General features: G+C 43.2%; 1 protein-coding gene across 1 annotated transcript in view; it reads right to left on the minus strand.

Annotated features, from left to right (window-relative positions):
* Positions 1-3,796: 3,796 nt before the first annotated feature.
* Positions 3,797-20,624, minus strand: part of LOC8037833 (sodium- and chloride-dependent GABA transporter 1) — a 28,514-nt gene continuing 11,686 nt past the window's right edge. The window contains exons 4-15 of the mRNA XM_002405662.4: positions 20,061-20,192; positions 18,604-18,820; positions 14,879-15,011; positions 12,651-12,785; positions 10,957-11,060; positions 10,727-10,851; positions 9,826-9,938; positions 9,621-9,749; positions 8,867-8,973; positions 6,407-6,503; positions 5,290-5,460; positions 3,797-3,934 (exon numbers count right to left, since the gene is read on the minus strand). Of these exons, the coding sequence (XP_002405706.3) occupies positions 3,842-3,934; positions 5,290-5,460; positions 6,407-6,503; positions 8,867-8,973; positions 9,621-9,749; positions 9,826-9,938; positions 10,727-10,851; positions 10,957-11,060; positions 12,651-12,785; positions 14,879-15,011; positions 18,604-18,820; positions 20,061-20,192 (1,556 nt within the window). The 3' untranslated portion in view covers positions 3,797-3,841. The remainder of the gene's footprint in view (positions 3,935-5,289; positions 5,461-6,406; positions 6,504-8,866; positions 8,974-9,620; positions 9,750-9,825; positions 9,939-10,726; positions 10,852-10,956; positions 11,061-12,650; positions 12,786-14,878; positions 15,012-18,603; positions 18,821-20,060; positions 20,193-20,624) is intronic.

Raw genomic sequence — 20,624 nt, forward strand, 5'->3', positions numbered from 1 at the left:
CGCATCGTTTAACTACAATCCATGTTCCCTATATGGGGAGTTCACTATAAACGAACTTGGGATACGGATATGAGTGAATGGATAACAAAGAGAACCCACATAAAAGCCATCGGCAGTGGTCGCACCTTCAAGTTGGTTGCGTTCTGAAAGGCACTCAGCGTTGGGGGGGAGGGGGGGGGGGGAGGCGCTTTGTTAGGATTTTGAGAGGTCATTCAACTTTTAGTTTGTTTTCTGTCCTATTCTCCGCTTATCAATGTTCGCTTACAGACATTGTTCGCGAATGCAATAAGTGACGGACTGACGACAAAAATAAAATAAACAGAAGGAAGCCTAGACGTTTTGCCGTAGGGGGGTCAAATATACAGGCAAACAAAAATGTCTTTTTTTTCCTGTCCACTTCTCTTTTTTTTTTTAGTTATTTTCTTGACAGTTAAGTCTGTATTGTTGTCGTAGGTGGTTTCCCGGTCTGCGTCGCGGCTCAGTGTGGCATCCAATCCTAACTTCCGTAAAACCAACCCTTTTGTTTGAGGATTTTTGGGGAACAACTTTGTAAATAAAAAGTGCCTTTGGGAAGGCGAAGGGAAAAAATTCATTGCACGAACTTCGGGGGGAAATATGAGTCACAATAATCAAAAAAGCGATCTTTTCACTAGCTCCATCTAAGTCACTGTAGCTTATCGGAGCTAGCAAAAGGATTCGGTTGCTCGAAAGAATGTTCACGTTTGCTCGTGCCACGCCCACGCCACTTCACACCGAAAAACTCGGAAAATGGCGGAATGTAAAAAATGTATTTGAGATAATGGGTACAAGATACTCAGAAATGTATTTAAAATAGAGTATCAAATACTCTCGATCAAAAGTATTTGCAAGATACCAAGATACTTAAAAAAGTATTTAAGATACAGTATCTTGAGTAGAGTATTTGAGTTAGGCACAAGTCTGCTTTGAACGCAATTCCCCCGATTTCCTCGAGTCAAGGAAAGGCACGCGCGGTGCGCGACGTCGATGCGCTACGGCGAATGCTGAATCGGTGCTTTCTTCATTATCATCAGTAACCGGCTGCATTTTAGAGCGGCCAATATCTTCATTCATCGAAGAAGTTCCAGGCAGTGGCAATATGGTTAGCCCGATAACATCATGTCGTGACCTCCCCATCAGATGGGTCATCCCGCCGAAAATAAAAGCCCAGAACAACTGAAAATTTCGGGAAGCATGAATGCCTTTATGTGCACGCGTTGTCCTGTATATCTAGTTGTCTTACGCCAGCACTGCATCTAGGTGACGTTTGATCTGATAGCTACTAGTTCGCGAATAAGTAGGATGTACCGTTCACCTGATCGCCTCAAGGCTTTTGCATGAACCGTTCAACCAGTTTAACGCTTGTTTCATAAGTTACGACAAATAACTAGTATTACAGGTAGTACCGTCAGTAGCGCTGCACAGAAGGAAGGAGTATATTTACGGCATAGGAGGAATAGGCATCGTTTTCAGTAAAATGTGGAGCACATTTCGCTGTTTTGTTTAGAAAAATGCACGAAAACTTAGTTTGAACAATGGAATTTGATCTCCGTCCGTGAAATTGAAAGCTTTCGAACTTAAAATCTAAACTTCCGACCTTTGCGCACTTGTGCCTCGAAAAAATGAGAAATGTTAGATTTTTTCGAGCTTGATGAATCTTAAATAAATTCGAAATGTTTGAATTTTTCGAAACGATCTTTCAACAAATTCGAAATCTTTGAACCGGAACTTTTAGAAACCTTGACATACCTCAACGGGGTTCTAGAGTTGCGAACTTTCTAAATTCGAATTTTAACGAGGTTCGAAATTTTCGAACATTTCGAACTCGAGCATCGGAAGGTTCGCGGCATCCCTCATTAGAACGCCAGCGTCCGGGGTTTGGCTTTCGAACGCGTTGGGTGAGTGCCGTTGAGACAAATGCAGCTATCGTTAGGTCTACCCACTACTCATTCCAACCAGAGCTGGGCGTTCTGACGTCCCTCTCGCCTCCTCTCCTCCCTCAGTTTCTTGGCTCGTAGACTAGCTGCACCTGCACCGCCTGCAGAGCACTCAGCATGGGGCTATGACAACCGAGGCCTGTTGTAACAACGCGGACCATCGTAGTGAAACGAAAGAATCACAAGGCAAATGTCGGAACCAGCCTTAATTAAGGCTTTGGTGTTCTGTAGAAACCGCTCGCCGCTTGTCTCCTGCAGAAAACGCAATCACTTCCCGCAATGCTCGGACACAACTGTGGCGGACCTTTGCGTCGCTTCGATATGCAAACGGAGCCTGCAGTTAGTTCAGTGGCCCCTTTGATATGGCCGTGTTCTAAAATTTACTCGATCTTACTCCAGGGTAAAGCGCCATTCACACATATGCAACCGAGTAAGACCGAGAGAGACCGAACCGGTTTTTAAGTCTTAGGACCTGCTCCGCTGCAGCGCATACGGTCCTGGGACGTCGCACAAGGCTTAAAAACCGGTTTGGTTTTTCTCGGTCTTACTCGGTTGCATATGTGTGAACGGCGCTTAAAGGACCAATGCAACAATATTTGTACTTTGCGCAAATACCGCTTAAAACGGATCCCTAACGTTAATGACCTATGAAACACGCGTTCGTTTTTAACCCCACGCAATAGAAGTTCCAGAAAAAAATTTAAGAAAAACGAGCAGCGTTCACCCCCTCAACTCGCAGCCAGAACAAGCGGCCACGTGATCTGGAGCCGATTATATGCCGCCAGTGTTGATCATAGCCACGCGCTGGGGTTGGCAAAGCGCAGGACACGCGCTGAGTTCCAGGCATTGTTATGGCTCGGCTGTTGTCGTCGTTGCAGCGATTGGACACGGGTCAAAACCCGAAGGCTTCTCGAGCTAGCAATTGTCACGAGCCCAAGTCGAGTGCCCACGCAATGCTCGGGTCCAATCTATGAACCGCATTCAAATATCGTCACTTGGGTGTACTGGGACCCCCGAGTTACGTCATCAAATTTTGCAAAGGAGAGATTGAATGAAAAGGATCGCTTTTGTCCTTGAAATTACACCGCAACAAAGGAGTTTCTTGGCCAATGGCGTTGCGTGTGAGTATCCTTGAGTCCCAGGTGTGCCAGTAAGCTCGTGTATAGAGAGATACATTCCAATTGAATATCGTTGCACAGCTCCTTTAAGGGTATTGTACCTTGGCGTTCCCAAACCAACCCACGTCCAGCGCTTTTCAATCGGTGTTGTCACGTGACACGACCACTCGGAGTAACTCGAATCCATTTGGGTAAGATTTAGAACAAAGCCATGTTTTAATCTGACGCAAAACAGACGGCAAAAAGGTGGGACAGAGCATCAAATTTATTAACATTACCGGGCACTTAGTGTCATTTTGTTTCAGTGTGCTTGCCATTTACCACAGTGTCATCAAATATGCTCTGAATCGTGAATGTTATAGTTTGTACATTTATCGGCATAATCTTTATCAGACAAAGAAACCTCTTGCCATTACCCTTCAATTTATATGGCTCGTACCTTTTCCCGAATAAAGGGTGCCAAAATGCAAGGGTGAAGGAAATCGCTTTGTACGTTGTTGTTTCTGTGACCTGGTCTCGGGCTTCTCTTAAGTGAGGCCTCGGACAGGCAACCGCCTATAAAGAAGATGAGAAGATTTATTTTAGCAACGTCTTTATAAAAGGCTGTTCATACATACACACGCATAATTTAAGGATGATCTATCATCTTGTTTGTATATTTGTATAAAAGAATATTTAAACAATATTTTGCACCAAGACCTAAATGCATAGATGAAAGTCACACTGTAATGGGTGATTGATGAGTGTGTCTAGGCGTTTTCCGTACACCTAGGTTTGCAGGGCTGTGTTGCTAAAGGTGTACTCCTTTACTTCATTTGTGGCGTACGTCGAAAGTTGAGATGTTACACCAGCGCGTAACCTCTGAAACAAAAAAAAAAAACGAGAGAAAGAAAATGTTTGTATGGCAACGCTTTGTTCGCACTGTTCAAAATGAGCTGTACGTATACGCTGCAGCCCAACACGTTTGCCGAGCAAGCATACCACTGGCGAAGAGATTTCTAGTGAGGTCTTTGTAAATAAAACCGTTCCAACCATCAGTAGTCACGCTATGGTCTGTAGCAGGTTAAGAATAGCGAGACAAGCGCTCTTCCCGCAGAAGCTTCCACTCTTTCCACTTTAGCAGAGCAAACACTGGAGAGGAGGTGAGTGGAAAGGATAAAACCGCCAATCATGGCGAGCAGACGTTTTGCAACTATTATCAAAAGATTCATTTTAAACCTGAACCGATTCTACAGAAAAGTAATATTTTCTGTAAGCATTATACCCTTACTTGAATATTTTGTTAGGAAACTGCGTACGCAACAGTGAACCATTACTGCCTCGTTTATGCCATTAGATACGGCAGTGCCAACCATTATTCAAATGCGCGTCGGTTAGTAGTGCAAACGTATTAGATGTGGAATACAAGGATTTCGTGTGTTTCACCGTCCTAACATAATCGGCAAAGATCATCGGCTTTGTGCTAAAATACTACCAAAGCTTGCACAGTGTGGGAGTCTGAACATTTTTTCTCTTATACCTTTGTTGGTGAGCAGAGGTTTCCACAGGAATTGAAATTAGGGAATGTGTCTAAATTTTTAAGGGGGGGGGGGGGGGCATTGAGAATAGAGGAGTCGTTGCGATATAAAGGGGTAACTTAAAAAAAAAAAAGAACATGGGGGTCTACACTTTCCCTAGGGGGTGTGTAGGGAAACCACTCTTGGCGAGACATCGGTGCTCATTCATTGCATTTGCCCTTTAAAGCAAATGTTCACGGTTTCCGGATTGTAAATCACTACGTGTAATATATGAATCCACGCCGCTCACCAATTTACTCTATATAGTGGCTTCCCAAAATAAGGAAATAAATATCTATGCAAGTGCAGGTAGCGATCGTAAATTAAATAAGTTGGCCAGGGGCTTCGAATGTCAGCCTCATTCATTTCCCAGAACGAGGTTGTGGTTTTCCGCATGATTTTCAGTGCCTGTCAAGAGAGCTCTGTATGGGACAGTCAAAGGCCCAGACGTATCCCCTATCCGACACAGTTATGACCTGCGTCCCCCTTCATCCACCGTTAACAAATCCGTCACCATGCCAAGCTTAGACTTTCCTGCAGTGTACCATCTCTATCTCTTAATATAGCAGAGGCAGGTCGCACATCCAAAAGTAACCTTGTTACTTTTTAAAGTATTTGTGCTGCAGCTGCGTTACCACGAGTACATTTTGTCTCTCTTACCTGTCGCAGGGTTCCAGGCGTTGTAATTAAAAAATATATCATATAGGCTGGGATCATAATCATGGACACAAGCGCCATTAACCAGCCCATCATCTCGCCCCACCATGGATAAGTGTATGTATTGGCATACACTATGGGCTGGTACTTGATCACAGAAAACATAAATATTGCCTGAAAGACAATTAGGTGCCACTGTTAGTCTTGAAAGTAGAGTAAGAGTTGAAGGCAGTTCTAGGAAATAATCTTTTACGAAAAAATAGTCCTATATCCAACAGCGTAAGCAGTAAGTTCCCGATATATGTTGTATCATAGGAGGAGGGAGGTGATGCGCAAAGCGCGCGACTTTCCATTGCAGAAGAGGGGTCCGGCTACAGCGTAGTCCTGCAGGCGCACTCCGCCCCTTCCTATTACACCACACCACCGCACCCTTCCAATGCCCACGATTCGGTGATACCGGTCAAGGTGCTGCCGATGCGGACATATCGCCTTGCTTTTACACCCTTTGGGCCACAAACCGGCCACCTAGGGGCAACAGTACATGAAGTAGGTTTCAGACTTCAACCATCGCTTTCCAGAAAGACAGTCGCTGTTTTGCTAGGACATATGTCCGTTCTTCAGCCACTACCTTTGGCTAGAATGCGGACCTCCTTATCCGGGCATGGACTGGAAATTCGTAACTCGTTTGCTTATATAGGTCAGTAACTGTGATTACATCCAGACTCGCAATCGTCCTATTGAAGACCTTGAGCCACAGGGGAGTTGGAACAATAGACACGTGATCAAATAATTGGGAAACCAAAAGGAATATTGGGATCTTCTTAAAACATGTCCAACACTACTAGAAAGGCATGTATGTGTTCAGCGGACAAATGACTATATGACTATATGTTATAGCACCATAATTTATAGATATATATATGTCAGGAGAGCACGGACTATGGACAATGATCTCTTTAGCTTACTAGAACGTTGCGTGATGCTTCGTATTTTACAGTCCAGCTGTTAAATGAAAAAGCTAAAGTTTAAATTTTCAGGTTTACTTGATTATATTCAGCAATAGTTTAATATGTATCTTTTCATACAAACAAGGGGTATTATTTTGGTGGCGTATACGTACCACACACATTGCAGGAATAATGATGGACCAGCTCACTCGAAACAGGATGTTAGGCCGGCGTCCAATCATTTCCTTGATGTGGTCAGATATGTTGTTACTTCCTGTAAAGAAGAAATGTTCAGCGTACTTAATTAAACGCATTGCCATATTTTAACATGAATTCATATTAAAAGCCACTCATCTTCAACTTTTCACGCTATCATAGTCGTGTTGTTGAGTCAGGAGGCGGGCTAAGGCGAACTTTTTATCGAAATTAAAGAAGATTAAGAGAAGACAACATATTGCTTGCGTGTCAGTTTCGAAGTGTGTCTTGCCAGAGTGGTCGCTATTTGAAGACAAATATCGTCCTCTTTTAGAGCGCAGCTCTTAGGCGCCCGTTTCCAGCTTGAGGTGTCATATCATGTCCCCTTTTTCTTTCATAACTCATAACAGGGTAATGTCCGTGAAATAAATATTACGACTATGCATTCTGGATGTAGTAATCACCCTGTATCGTGCTGCATGCACCACGACGCGCCTACTTTTTTGTAGTTCGTTGGTGGTGCTGGTGACGCAAGCTCGTAGACATTCTAGGCGTAGTGGTGCGCGTGGTACGGAGGCTGAGAAGTATCTTTGGATGCTGTAGGGGTAATTAACACCCCTACAGCAGCACTTCATGCGCGCGCTTCTTTGATGTAGAATTGATTGTGCCTGTGGGATCGCCATTCTTGTCCTTGCACGATATGTGGTATCTCTCTCTCTGGGATCTCTGCTATAAACCATACATACCGCTGTTTTGTTGTCCACTTCGTGGAAATCGTACTTCCGGTTTTGGCAGTAATAACGAGGAAATGTTTGTATATCGCCCAACTTTTCCTTGTTGTGATCAGAGCTTTGTAATCATGCATGTGCATATAGTCTTCAGGTTTTCTTACAGTTAGTAGCAAAGCCTTAATTTTGTTTCCCATCAAGGGTTCAGGTAATGATTTAAATGCCTCAATAGGCGTGCGTCGATATTTTTGTTTAAACCATCAAAGGTGTTTCTAAAATTTAATTTTTAATTTTTTAAGGAATTCTTTATTGACTGCAATGTGCGCAATGCAAACCCTTTGAATCTAAGATTGTATTGATTTGATGGGTTAAGCATATTTCCCAGTCACACAAGAATGTTAATAATTCAGCCATATCAAAAGGTGAACATCTCGGGAAGGAACAGCGGCAAAAAACTTAGACAACGGTAAGGAAGCACACACGACAGGACGGCGCTGACTTGCTGTTTTGCATGTTCAGGGCCGTCCTGTCTTGTTTGTTTCATTAGCCTTGTCCAAGTGTTTTGAGGCTGTTCCTTGCCAAGATGTTAACTTCAAAGCAACTAGCCCAATACGTTACATTATTGCAGTTTATATCAAAAGGTGATTCATTGCCTGATACCACTTCCTGGTTGACATCCTTTATTTAGCATTGAATCTTCTGGAGATGTTCCAAGTGATTTAATATATTTTTACTGTTTTGCATGTTGAGGAAATTTAGTTTTTTTTGAGGACCTTAGTTGCACGAGCTTAGAATTTCAGTTTGGCTATAAGCTCAATAATATGTTTGGGCTTTTGGCTTATTGAACTGAAAATCACTGTCACTCAAGTGGCGCTTTTAACGGTGCGTGTAGTTTATCGAATTTATGAAGAATGTAAATGACCGCAGTTTCACTTTGCTATTGTTGAACATCTTTTGTTGGTTGTGGAGGAAAGGCTTCGCATATTCTTCTCTCCCGCCGTCGAAGTCAGTGGAGAAGTAGCGGTTTTCGAGTTGCGGTGGACTTATATTAATTCTCACAGACTGGCTCAAAGATAATGTGCAATGATCGCCACTCCTTTCATGCTTTTGCTGGGGCGTCATCAGGTACAGAGCACAACACTTTTAGCGTGTACAAATTATTGCTAATTTTTTTTTCTCTCTTAAAGTTCCTCGGCTGACAAAAAAGACTACTGATTTGGCGAAAAGTTCTCATTGAGGGTATGTACAAACCCGGTACTTGATGGAAATTGGACACCGTTGTCTGATGCAGTAGTTGTTGCGTGCAATATGGGCATGCTAGCTTACTTGTTTGCACCAGAAATTGTCATGATTTTCTTATTGAGTTAGAAAACTGGTTAACGCAACTTAATAAATAAGATAGAAACATGAAAATATTACAGTTCAACATGTTGATTACGTGTTTAGTTCTAAGCGTAGCTTTTGCCAGAACGTCCAATGCCTGTAGAAGGTTGTCGCTTTCTAAAATGTTTATGTATCTTGAAATAGCTTTACCATACGCGAAACTATAGTAGCTTAGAAAGTTTTAGTAATATTTCACAATTTTCAAAACAGCTTATTCGCAACACTTTAGTATTTGTAAATTCTGCAGAAAAGCAGAGGTACTGTCTAAAAATAAGTAATCTGCAGTAACGTGTGTACCATGCAAGTGGTTAATAAATAAAGCAAGACTTGCCATATATCCATGTCAAGGCAACTGCTTGAAAGAACACAACGAAAAGCAATGTGATTCCAGAGACAGCATAGTTGTCCATCAGCTGTAGAAGGTACATGCCTCCCTGCGCAATAAGAATAAAATTGGACTAAACGTATACTGCGGACAACTTCTAAGAACATATTTTATAAATGCAAACATGCATACGTGCAACGGACAGGATTACACAGTTGCTCGGTTCTTTAAAGCAGCAGTACAGTTTTATACAAAGCAAAGGATCTCAAACACCCTGAACTTGAGGAAACCCCAAGCTACCATAAAAACAAACAAATAGATACCTCCCCCCACCTTCGTGCACGAACTTTCATTGCAGCAAGGCAATTAACAAGCTTATACTCCGTGTCACTAGTTGCTTGCAGTACAAGCGAAGGCAACGCCAGGCGAGGAGAGGAATAGCAAACACTAGGAAGGCTGGAAGGGAGGAGAGAAACCCCCCCTCCTCTTTAATGTTCCTAGTACTCTCCCTTTCTCCCATCGCCCTATATTGCTCTCCTCTCCCGTCCCGCCTTCCTAGTGCTTGCCCTTCCTCTCTTCGCCTGGCGTTGCCTTCGCCTGCACTGCACGCAACTAATGACACCGAGTATAGAAACTGTTGAGGGAATTGTAGATGCAACACACGACAAATATTACTAGATTGAAATTGTATGATTCGCAACAAATAATCAGAGCACAGCTCTGTCAAACCCGAAATATGCCAAAGTGGACACCTACCTGAGTCGCCATAGGAAGCCCGAGCAATAATTGGAAGATAACCATTATTAATGCGACCAGTTTTCGTCGGCTAATGAGCTGAGGCCATTCGTCGAGTATGCCCGCAACTAGGGCTTCTGCTGTACAGAACTGTAAAAAGAATAATCTCTCTTTTGAATCGAGGCTGTTTCATTTATGCCTCTAATACTTGGAAACATTGACAAACCTCACTGTTAATTCCCAAGCAGAGCAACATGACGAAGAAAAGTATTGACCACACTGCGGAGGCAGGCATCCGACTGACGACTTCGGGATATACAAGAAACGCTAAACCTGGCCCTGAAAATACAACGCCAAAACTTATAAATTTGTGAACAACAACAACAACAACAAACAACAACAATAACAACAACAACGACGACGACACCGCTTGCATATCGGCTGTTTGAGAGGGAGTTTAAGAATAACGTACGCAATTTTAGCGCACGCTAGCGCTAAATTTAGCGCTTGTATTAGCGCACGCGACGCAAGAGAGTTTTCGGATAGCGTTTCTCCGTCGCAATGTGAAAGCCCGAGCATCTCGCGCTTGCGACGCCTGCGGTTGACTGGCCGTGTCCGTTTGCGTCGCCTCGGCAAGAGAGGTCTCGTGTACTGACCTTCGGATATTGTACCCTCGCCGAGAAATGTTCGCGCGTCGCAAGCATCAAGTTGCCGGTGATCGTTGCCAAACCGAGTACAATGTCGTCCCGTATTGAAAATCGCAGTCGCGAGGATGCCACCGACGTCGCACTCACGACGCCGCCAAAGCAGCCGCCGACATAATCTCTGGAAGCCGCCATTTTTTTAAACTCTGCTCGTCTTGGCTTTAGCCAACTTGTCATCACGAATCCTCCTCGGAGAAGCGCAAAGACTCTTTGCGTACGCACGCTATTTCCGAGAAATAGCGCACGCTAAAATTGCGCACGCAAAGCGCAAAACCTGATTTGCGTTCGTAGCATGCGCAGTGGCGACGACGCTATCCTTTGCGTACGCAAAGCTTTAGCGTGCGCTATTTTAAAACTCCCTAATAACGGGGTCCAATAACGCTATCGCGTTTTGATTGCGCTCTGAGTTAGGGTTCAACTCACCTGATTTGACAACATCGCCAACCGACTTGCCTGCCAAGTGCGCCATGTGACCGAGCACAGAGAAGATCACTGTTCCTGACAGTATGCTCGTCAAGGGGTTAACGAAACACACAATGGCCGAATCTCTGCAGTGAACAGGGCATAGTTTACCCCATGGGAAATGCCGGGTCCTATACCGTTTTTGTAGTAGTCACGAGTGGCATCTTTGTGGAATATGTAAGGCGTTTTACCTGAAGAAATTTTGATGAAACTTGTTGTAGCTACCTAGTGTGACCAACGAGCCAAATCCAACACCAAACGTGTAGAACACCTGGGCTCCCGCCGCAATCCATACCTGCGGGAGTTTCATTGAATAAACACCAAATACAGCTCCAAACTTTCAATATAAAAAAAAAAAATTTTCTCACTTTTTAGTGAGTACGCCCATCTCTTAAAGAATTTCAAGCCAAACATTTCATAAAGTGAGACATTAAAAGACTTGTAGCGCACATAAAACCCAAAAGTTATGATTATCCGAAAGGATAGAGAGGATGTGGCGCTCTTATCAAACTAGGTAACTTCATAAGACGAGGATTACATGTGTCTTTGTTCTATTCCTCTAAACATGCGATAACGCCAGTAAATCGGTTCATTTTGCATTTACTTCATTGTTAGCACAGATAATAATTTCTTTGCATTAAAACCTAGTCTGAATGTCCACTATGTAATTTCAAATTAATTTCAGTGTCGCTTTAAGAGTGGGAAGATAGCTTCCTCTTAAAGCTGTAGGGATGCTTGATGGTTACCAGTGGCGTAGCCAGGAATTTTTTTCGGGGGGGGGGGGGGGGGGCGGAGGTGGCTGGGATGTCCATGACTTGGGGTGCGGAGAGTGGGAGGGGAGTCAAAATTCATGTGTATATTATAGGGTCGGCTGGATTTCTGGGGAGGGGGCGGGCTGGAGCCCCATACATCCCCCCCCGCTGCGCCCCTGATGGTTACAGTCGTCAACCTTACTAACACACTCAGTTGGGAAACTCACTGTTGAAACCTGGGCCGCTGGCGTCCACCGAGACCGAGCTAAATACGATAACAGCGCCACTCTTAATCTTTTTTGTAGCGTGAGCTACACTGGCCGATGTTGAGCAGTTTCGCGTGGCTCCTGGAGAGCCGTGCTGCGCATGCGCGAGGAGCAGTGACGTCACACGGCGCACAGCTGGCACGCCGGAGCCGCCGCCGCCGCGCGCGCCTCGCCGGTCTGAGCATTCCAGAGGAGTGACGTCATAGCCGCGGCAGACGCACTGGCCCCGCCGCGTGCCCAGCTGTGCGCCTCCGTTGCGCAGTAGCCAAGTCTGACGCTCCACCGGAGCTTGATAGCGCCTCTCGTTTTTCTTTACTGTGGTCCCCTTGAGCTTTCTGAAAGCATGTTTTTGCGTAAAAACAAACGGAAAAACCTCTTTTTGTAGGACCTTTTATTGGAGTGTATCAAAAAGACTGGCGCGTGATGTTTTCTAAAATCTTTGGTTTACAAGGTTTTGAGGCGCAATTAATATTGTTTTTATACAACCATGTCTCATCGGTGATTTCGGGCAGCGCGGCTCGACCTGGGCTAGTTTTAATTTCGCAAGTAATTCGCGGCGCGTCTGCTTGGGAGGTGGGGGCTGGCGTCCCTGAAACCCCTTTCACCGTATATGTTTCGGCGCCAAAATGGTCTGTTGAAGCCAACATAGAAGTCGCAGCGGACGCTATCGAATGCGATACTCCCGAACCCATACAAGCAGCCGTGCAGTTTCCCGAGTGGCCGCTGCGGGAAAGATGGCGGCGTTGCGATCGCCATTAGCTCGGTTCTCGAGTACAGATCGGTGTCAAACCTTTTCAGAGCAGGCTCTATGGCAGTTTCCCAACCGAGTGGTTCTAGTAACATTGCAGTCGTCGAGTCATTAAATACCTTTGGCTTGAACAGGTGGCTCCAGTCTGGGGTCACATAGAACAGCAGACCGTCCAAAGCTCCATCGAGCGTGACACCCCTCACCATGAGGATGAAGAGGCAGATGTAGGGAAAAATGGCAGTCACCCAGACAATCTGTGCAGGGTCGAAACAGATGCAATTCGTGCTGTTCAGCCGCGTCCGTCTTTACGCGTATACATGTTTGACGAGTTTACAATGAAACGTCCCAAACTCGGATAGTTAAATAATTACTTCAGGAAATAAAATCAGCTGTCATGGTTTTAGCACAGCGAGGCTCCATAATTTCAACCATGGTTCTATAGTTTAAAAAAATCGAGTAGCTATTCATTAAAGCTGCTTTCCAAACCTGAATATTCTGCTCACACACTTATGTTCCAGCAGCGCTTTAATTAACGTAACTGGTAAAAGCATGAAATGTGACCCCAGTATGTCTCGGTGTATGCCAAGGTGTCGCCAGCACGAGGAGAGAACACGCAAACATTGCAACATTACGTATAATTTGCTTCACATTAGGTCAGAGCGCAGCCAGCGCCATGAGCCGATGTTTTTTTTTTTGTTTTTTTTTTATCTTTCTGAGTTTGTGCGAACATTGCGGCTAAACCAACAAAGCGCCGTGAATGAGCCCTGCGTTTTAAATATGTGTGGTCGCGTGTGTGTCTTTTTCCTTTCAACGCGATCGTGTCGCAGTAAAGCCGGCGTCGGTGGCGTGACGGCAAAATCCTGATTGGTCGATAGGGTCATGACGTCACAGCCACATGACCTCGCGCGGAAATTTCAAACGACGCTCACGTGAAACGCGACGTCACGCGTGGAACGAAAGTGATTAAAACATGACTTAACGCGACAAATTTTTTTTTTATGAATTTTGGATGGGATACGGACCCACGACCCTTCGGTTGCGAGCCGGACACCCTACTGATTAGTCCACGCAAGGCACGCTTGCACGGCGATTGAGAAGGCGATGCGCATGGGGCCCTATCTATCGTGTTTTGAATGCGCTCTGACTTACGGTTCAACTAGAGTAACTGTGTATGCTCCTAGTTACTCTAAGTAGAACTAAGTTTAGACGAGACAAGGCCATATTGGTTAACGTCGTCACAGAGTCAAAGTTTGGCGCTGAGTAACTTCGGCGGTTGGTTATGCGGACGCGTTGAATGCGTGTCGGGTTTCTAAGGATCAACGCAAAAATACAATTAGTTTTTTTTTTTCTTTTTTTTTCTGTTGCGTTTGTTAGTGTTCATTTGCGAGTGTTATCACGGTGCGACCGCATTAACGTTGACATACCGGAGAAGTGCTGTGTGTGTTCAAGCAGATCCGTCGCATTTCGCGGACGCGTTTATTGCACACCATTTTTTCTCTTGATTTGCCTGCACAGTTGCGGTCAGTGTTTTGGACCAAAACACTGATCGCAACTGTGCAGGCAAATTTTATTGGTTGCGGCCGTCCGCTTTCGTTTGTTCGGGGTGTTGAGTGTTTTCGCGATGTTACGGCATTAATGTCGGCATACCGTAGAGGTGCTATGTACTTCGTTGTCATGACAACTACAAGTCTAAAATAAAGGTTCATGTTTTTTTTTTTTTTTCAAGACGAAGAGTTACTGAAGACATTTATACGTGCTGTGTCACAAGAAAACTTTGTTTTTTTTCCAGAATGTTCAAAAGGCACAAATTCACCATTTTTTCGAAATTTCGTTTTGCAGGATGCTTAAGAAATAACATAACCCTCCGATAAGGATACTACGCTCACGTGTTTTCACACGTACTGGCAAGTAACGAGAGCTTTCAACTTCTCACAGCCACGCAGCTTTTGCAAAATCCCTCCTCTTGATTTCTCACTGCCAGTGGGCTGCTAAAGAATGGCGTTTAAAATTAACATCGAGTGTAGCGAGTGCTCCAAGTGCTCACGCGTACGTAGTCCTTTTGGCAGAATCACAGTTGCTAATGTTTCTGCTGTATAGTTCGTTTCTAACTCTTCTCTGAGGAATGTGACCAACTGGTCCGCGTACATTTGTGCTAAACCTAAAATTGTCTTATATTTCATTCTATTTTAGCTGCCGATTAATAAAGAGTTAATAATTTTCCGCTCATCTATAACAGTGATTTCTAATGTTTTTTTTTTTTTTTTAAATAGCATGATTAGTTGATATCTCTTAAACCTTGTAGTTCTTTTAGCCACGCGCTCGTAGTCTATAATTTCACAGAACTTACTTTTCCACTTTGGTGGAGGCCCCTACAGATGATGAAATAGACGAAGGCCCATGCCACACATAGGTAGAGTGTGAGTTCTAGCTTCAGGCTCCCCATTTCGTGCAGTCCTGACGAAATACCAAGCACATGGTTTCTGCAACATTACAACAAAAAAGGATTTGCAAGTTGTTTGACAGGCTCAACGTAGAAAGTATGTAACTTGTCTTGTTATCTTTCTTTCTTTTCCACTCAGTTCCGCTGCCTTAACTATTGCTACAGCGTGGGTGCCATGTAGGTTTTAAGCCAAGAAGTTTTCGACATGTAATCTTAATGTTATGGCTAACAGTCTCTGCTCGACGGACCCTCCTAGTGTCCTGACAGTTCACAGTCATTAAACTTCAAAACTGTTATTGTATATTTTATTCAGGGTTGTAATCATACATGCATCAGCGTAACGTAGCAGTGGGTAAAGTATTCAAAAGTATTTTTCCATTGACTGTTTTTTTTTGTGGCCACGATCATTTTCTTGCTTTGTGCAAGTTTCAATAAGATACGTGCAAATAAAGTCTAACTGGTTCGCACATAGTCTTACAAATTTATGTTTACATTAAAATATTCCATGGGGAGCCATTTACCTGTTACTCTGCATTTACTTATCTTTGTTTTTCAGCTTCATATTTTCACCACCGGTCCGCTATTTTTGCTTATAAATGGTTGACAACAGCTCCATTCATCACAAAATTCATTGCCACCTGACTCTCATGATAAGATTTCCCTTATTTGTGACTCTGGCCAACTCGTACCCGAAGCGAGCTGCCCGACAGTCCTCAATACTTTTTTTACAGACGTAAAGACGTACAAACGGAATATTACCTAAGTAATATTCCGTTTGTACCAGAGCTAGACTGCCGTTTTATGGAACCTATTTCAATATCGCCTGCTGCAGGAATTATAAAACACATTAATAACCTTAAAATCTCAACATCCGCGGGCACTGACAAGAGCTTGCCGATGTAACCTCCGGGGTGCCGCAAGGTACTGTCCTGGCCCTCTTCTATTTCTAATATACTCGTACATTAATAATGATCTTCCGTAGTTATTGACATCCTGTGTTCGTCTTTTTGCTGACGATTGTGTACTGTACAGAAAAATCAACAACCCTGACGACCACTTACATCTTCAAAGTGATATTGATCGAGTAGTTAACTGGTGCCACAAATGGCAAATGACCCTTAAAACAGCGAAATGTACACATGTCTCTTTCACCCGTAAACGCGCAAACTCTCGACGATTCGCTCATCATCGCTGTTTCTGCTCTCGGTGTTGAACTAACATCTGTCTTTCTTGTGTTTTCCACGTTGACACGATTACGGCTAAAGCATCCCGTAACTTCGGTTGCTCTAAACGCAATCTGAAATCTGCGCTCTCTCACCTCCGCAAATTATCCTATGAAACCTATCTTCGCCCGAAATCAGAGTACGCCTCCGATATTTGGGGGGCTCACCAAACCTACCTCATCAATCAAATCGAATCCATTCAAAACCGAGCCGCCCGCTTCATCTCTTCATCTTATTCGCGTTTCGACAGCGTGTCACCTATGCTTAATTCACCGATTATGCCACAGCCCCGGTGGGACTTGGTTCTTGCATCTGGAACTCCCGATCAAAGAATCACGTAATTTAAACACTAATAGTTTTAAACGCATCTTTAGAGAATCATTATTTATTTTATTTATTTATTTATTTATTTATTTACTTATTTATTATTTATTTATTATTTATTTTACAATACTGCAGGCCAGTTCTCTGGCCCAAGCAGGAGGGGCAAAAAATGCAACATGTGGGTGCACATGAAAAAATGACAAAAACAATAATACAAAAGAAGACAAGACCACTGCTGCGGAATGCATTATTGAATTAAGTATCGTTCTAATTCCTGAATGAAATTGGCTGACTGAATAATGGTTTCTGGTAGCAAGTTCCAGTCCGAAATCGTGCGCGGAAAAAAACTGTGTTAAAGGCATTTGTTTTTGCGAAGATAGGCTGTAGCGCGTGATCCCTAGTGTGTCGTGTTTTTCTTGAAGTTAGTTGATTGAGATATGGGAGTGTATTTAGGCTTACTCTGGATGTCAGGATGTTGTAAAGAAATAGAATACCATTATCATTCAACAGTTCTTCCCTGCGCTACGTGCCATCAAGTTTCGGAATGATCTTCCCGAGGCCGTTGTTTCAGTTTCCGATCCAAAACTTTTTTCATTCAGAGTTAACCACATATATTTTAGCTAATTAAAAATTTGTAACGATCTTCTTTCATTGTGAACTGGGCACTGTAGCTATATTTCGCATTACTCGAGTTGTTAACGAATGTGTGTATTATTATTTTTTTTAGTGATTGTGTGCGTTCCAGCTGTGCAAATAATTGATTTATTTTGTTGCGCGCAGTTGTGTATTATTGTTTGCATGGAATATGCGTGTTCACTGCCGTTCCTTACCTATGTAATTGAGACTGTATAGTCCCCCCTCATGTAATGCCGACAGGCATTCTAGGTACTTTGAATAAATAAATAAAAAAATAAGGGCATAGCGGGGAGGGGAGAAAAACTGAGCAAGACGCATGACTGGTCCTCAAACCCATCACAGGCTAACAACAGAGGGGAAAACATACGCGATCATCTACATATTACTTGGCAATTTCCACGCAAACAAAATTCAATAACCAACGCAATAATAACATCAAAAAATTATTTTTAGAACAAATTAATCGCGAAACCAACGTGTGTTAGCTGATGCTATATTCGCAATTAAATGCATGAAAGTGTTTAGTATTGTAAACAACGCACTTTTAATCTATTTTTCTTATTTATTTGCATTATAGCAGCCAGCGATGCAGCCTGAAGTATTTCGTACAGAAACTGAAACACCAGAATCGTACAATGATACATAAGAGGGGTGCAGGGGCGTAGCAGAGAATTATTATTATTTCATTGTTCTTAGGAAAGGGAAAAGGGGGGGGGGGGCTGAGGTGTCTGGGATGTTCATGACTTGGGGTGCAAAGGGGAGGGGGGAAAAACTGCATGTGCATAATATAGTGTACGCTGGATTTCTGGAGGGGAGAAAGTGAAGCTAAACCCCCCCCCCCCCTCCCCCCCCCCCCCCCCCCCCTTGCCCGGGCTGCGCCACTTAAATGCCATAATTTGTATCTGGTGTTTTTCACTATCTTGGAGTTAAAAGTAATTTGTTGTACATATTATACTCTTTTTCTGAGTCCATGCTAGGAATAATAATAAAAAAAGATACTCTTTTTTATTCCGGTTCAGCGTAAAAATAGGACTATATGTCTTCCATACTCCCAGCGTGTCAAGAAGGGATTGATCCGTGTAAGGATCGCAGGGTACGTTAAAAACAATTCTAACGTTTTTTTTCTGCAATAAAAATATTATTGGCAAGTTGACTTCTGTTGTGTAATGAACCAAAGGAAAGTACTCCTATATGAGATAAAAACAATAATGCGTTATTCGAGAGATAACGCTTGATGAAAAATTGCACGATGTCCATATTCCAAACCAATGATGCAAGTCAGTTTAGAAATGATGTAGTCTGTGTTGTCGGGCTATATTTATGTGCTTCGAATTTCGAAGATAGTCAAGATCCCTACATCTGGAGCTAAAAGTAGTAGCTCTAGTGTTGCTCTTACTTATTATGAGATTTCTTGAACTAGCCTAAGTTTCTGACGAGAGGTAGACTTACTCCCAGAACTCGACGACAGGACTGACGGAGCGATTGTGTGGAGCAAGCTCGGTGCTGTTGTACTCCCAGCAGTTGTCGGTGTTCCAGTGGTTGCCGCAGTGCTTCCAAGGGAGCACCTCGGTGAACGAGGAGAAGAGGTAGAACAGGATCCACGCCACAATCACCATGTAGTAGATATTGCAGAGAATGACTATCGTCATTGATGCTATGCCAATGCCTGGGAGAAAGAAGAGCACACTTGAGTTGTGAATCAAAGTACACTGATTAGGAGTCATACTGCTGCACCGGCTAAATTGTTCATTTAGAGTTAAGCCAGGGGATGCTATTTCAAGGCAGATCTAATTCCCTGCTGTATGCACGTCCGTATAACAAATGTGATTTTTTTGACTTTGGGACATTATTTGAGACACGACTTTTGGTTGGTAACGTAAGCAACCGGAATGTTGACTTTCACTGAAGTAAAGAATAACTCTCAGGCTCCTTTGATAAGTAGCTCCCAAGTTACATAAAAGTAACGCGCCATGACATGAGAGATACGTAGCTCTCAATACTTGTTTGTAAATATCTGTAGCCATTTGCGACTTCGTTTGTTTTATTAGGTTAGCCACTATGGAAAACCTTTCCCCAATGAGAAACTTAGTAGACGGCTGACTGTTTTATGAAGACATTCTTCCAGGTATAGGAAAGATTTTCTGGGGGTCGCAAAATACCTAAAGACGCATTCTTATGGAAAGTGCTTGATTACGATGTCTAGACAGCATCTAATTAATTTATTGTAAAATAATAATAATAATAATAATAATAATGTTTATTTGCACATTTTCTAGGGTCCAATCGGTAGTCGCCCTCAGCACTCACTTTCTCGGCACTCACTGAGAAGAAACAGTCAAACAGAAACTAGGGGCATGTAAGAGTAAACGAGTTTTCAAAGACTGGGAGTCACATCATTTCACTCTCCACAACGACGCGTTTGTGCCTTTTTTTTTCTTCTAAATAAACGAAGTTTAGGTGTTTTTGTGATTACAAAATTACCATTCATTATTTCCACTCGTATTTTTTATTAATAATTATGTGAGTCATTCGGGATCCTTTTGACTTCTGTACCGTCATCCTATGTTACAAAAAAAAAAAAAGAAAAAAAAAGCGGGAGCTGCATTAAGCAACTTATTCTCTGCCGGCGGTCTTTGGGCGAAAACAAAAACCCAAATTTGAGTTGCCAATTTACTTTCTTGAGCGTTGGGGTCTTTTAGTTTGTGCTTCTGCAAAAATCTAGGAATTCCTCAGGGCATGATTAAATGCTCTTTGAGAAGGCTTAAGCGCTAATTACGCCTGAAACGTAAATAGTAACTGTTCTCCAAAGCTTGGAAAGTCTATTGCAAGACACTGGCATCGTCTACGACTGTAAAACAGCAGTCGCAACATGAACAGCAAGCAAGACGAATGAAGCACATGTTTACCTTTGAACATAGGAAGTATCTTCCAGATGCCGTTGCCACCTAGGCTCAAGTACTGCCCTATGGCCACCTCCAGATAGAACATGGGAATAGCAGTTGTGACCAGACAGATGAAATATGGAACGAGAAAAGCACCTGGAGAAATGAAGTGACCATATCAGCTGGCGACGACATGAAACATGCACAAGCTAAGAGGGACGCTTTATGGCGATGTCCTTGTTATGCTTATCAGCAGTAAAGCGCTTCTCCTCTGCAAGTTTATAGCTTGTCAGAATGAAATATAGGAAAGAGAAAGAGAGACAGAACAAAATTGCCGGAAGCTGACCTGCAAGATCTTGTTAAGCAAGGTTGAAAATATTTGCCTGTCGTCAAGAGGGTCAAGGAGTTTCTGTTGTACAAATTTTGAAGAGACAAGGTAACTCCCAACGGGCACACGAGCGACACTGGGAGACTTTAGAAAGAGTCATTGATTTTACTTACCTACAGATATGAGGAGAGCTGGGAGGTCCACCTGGCCTTTCCTATTTTTAATTGCAGGTTAGCCTTTCACTAATTTATTTTTGTAAA

This window comes from Ixodes scapularis, unplaced genomic scaffold (assembly GCF_016920785.2).
Source record: "Ixodes scapularis isolate PalLabHiFi unplaced genomic scaffold, ASM1692078v2 PGA_scaffold2__306_contigs__length_199485367, whole genome shotgun sequence".
Classification (NCBI taxonomy): domain Eukaryota; kingdom Metazoa; phylum Arthropoda; class Arachnida; order Ixodida; family Ixodidae; genus Ixodes; species Ixodes scapularis.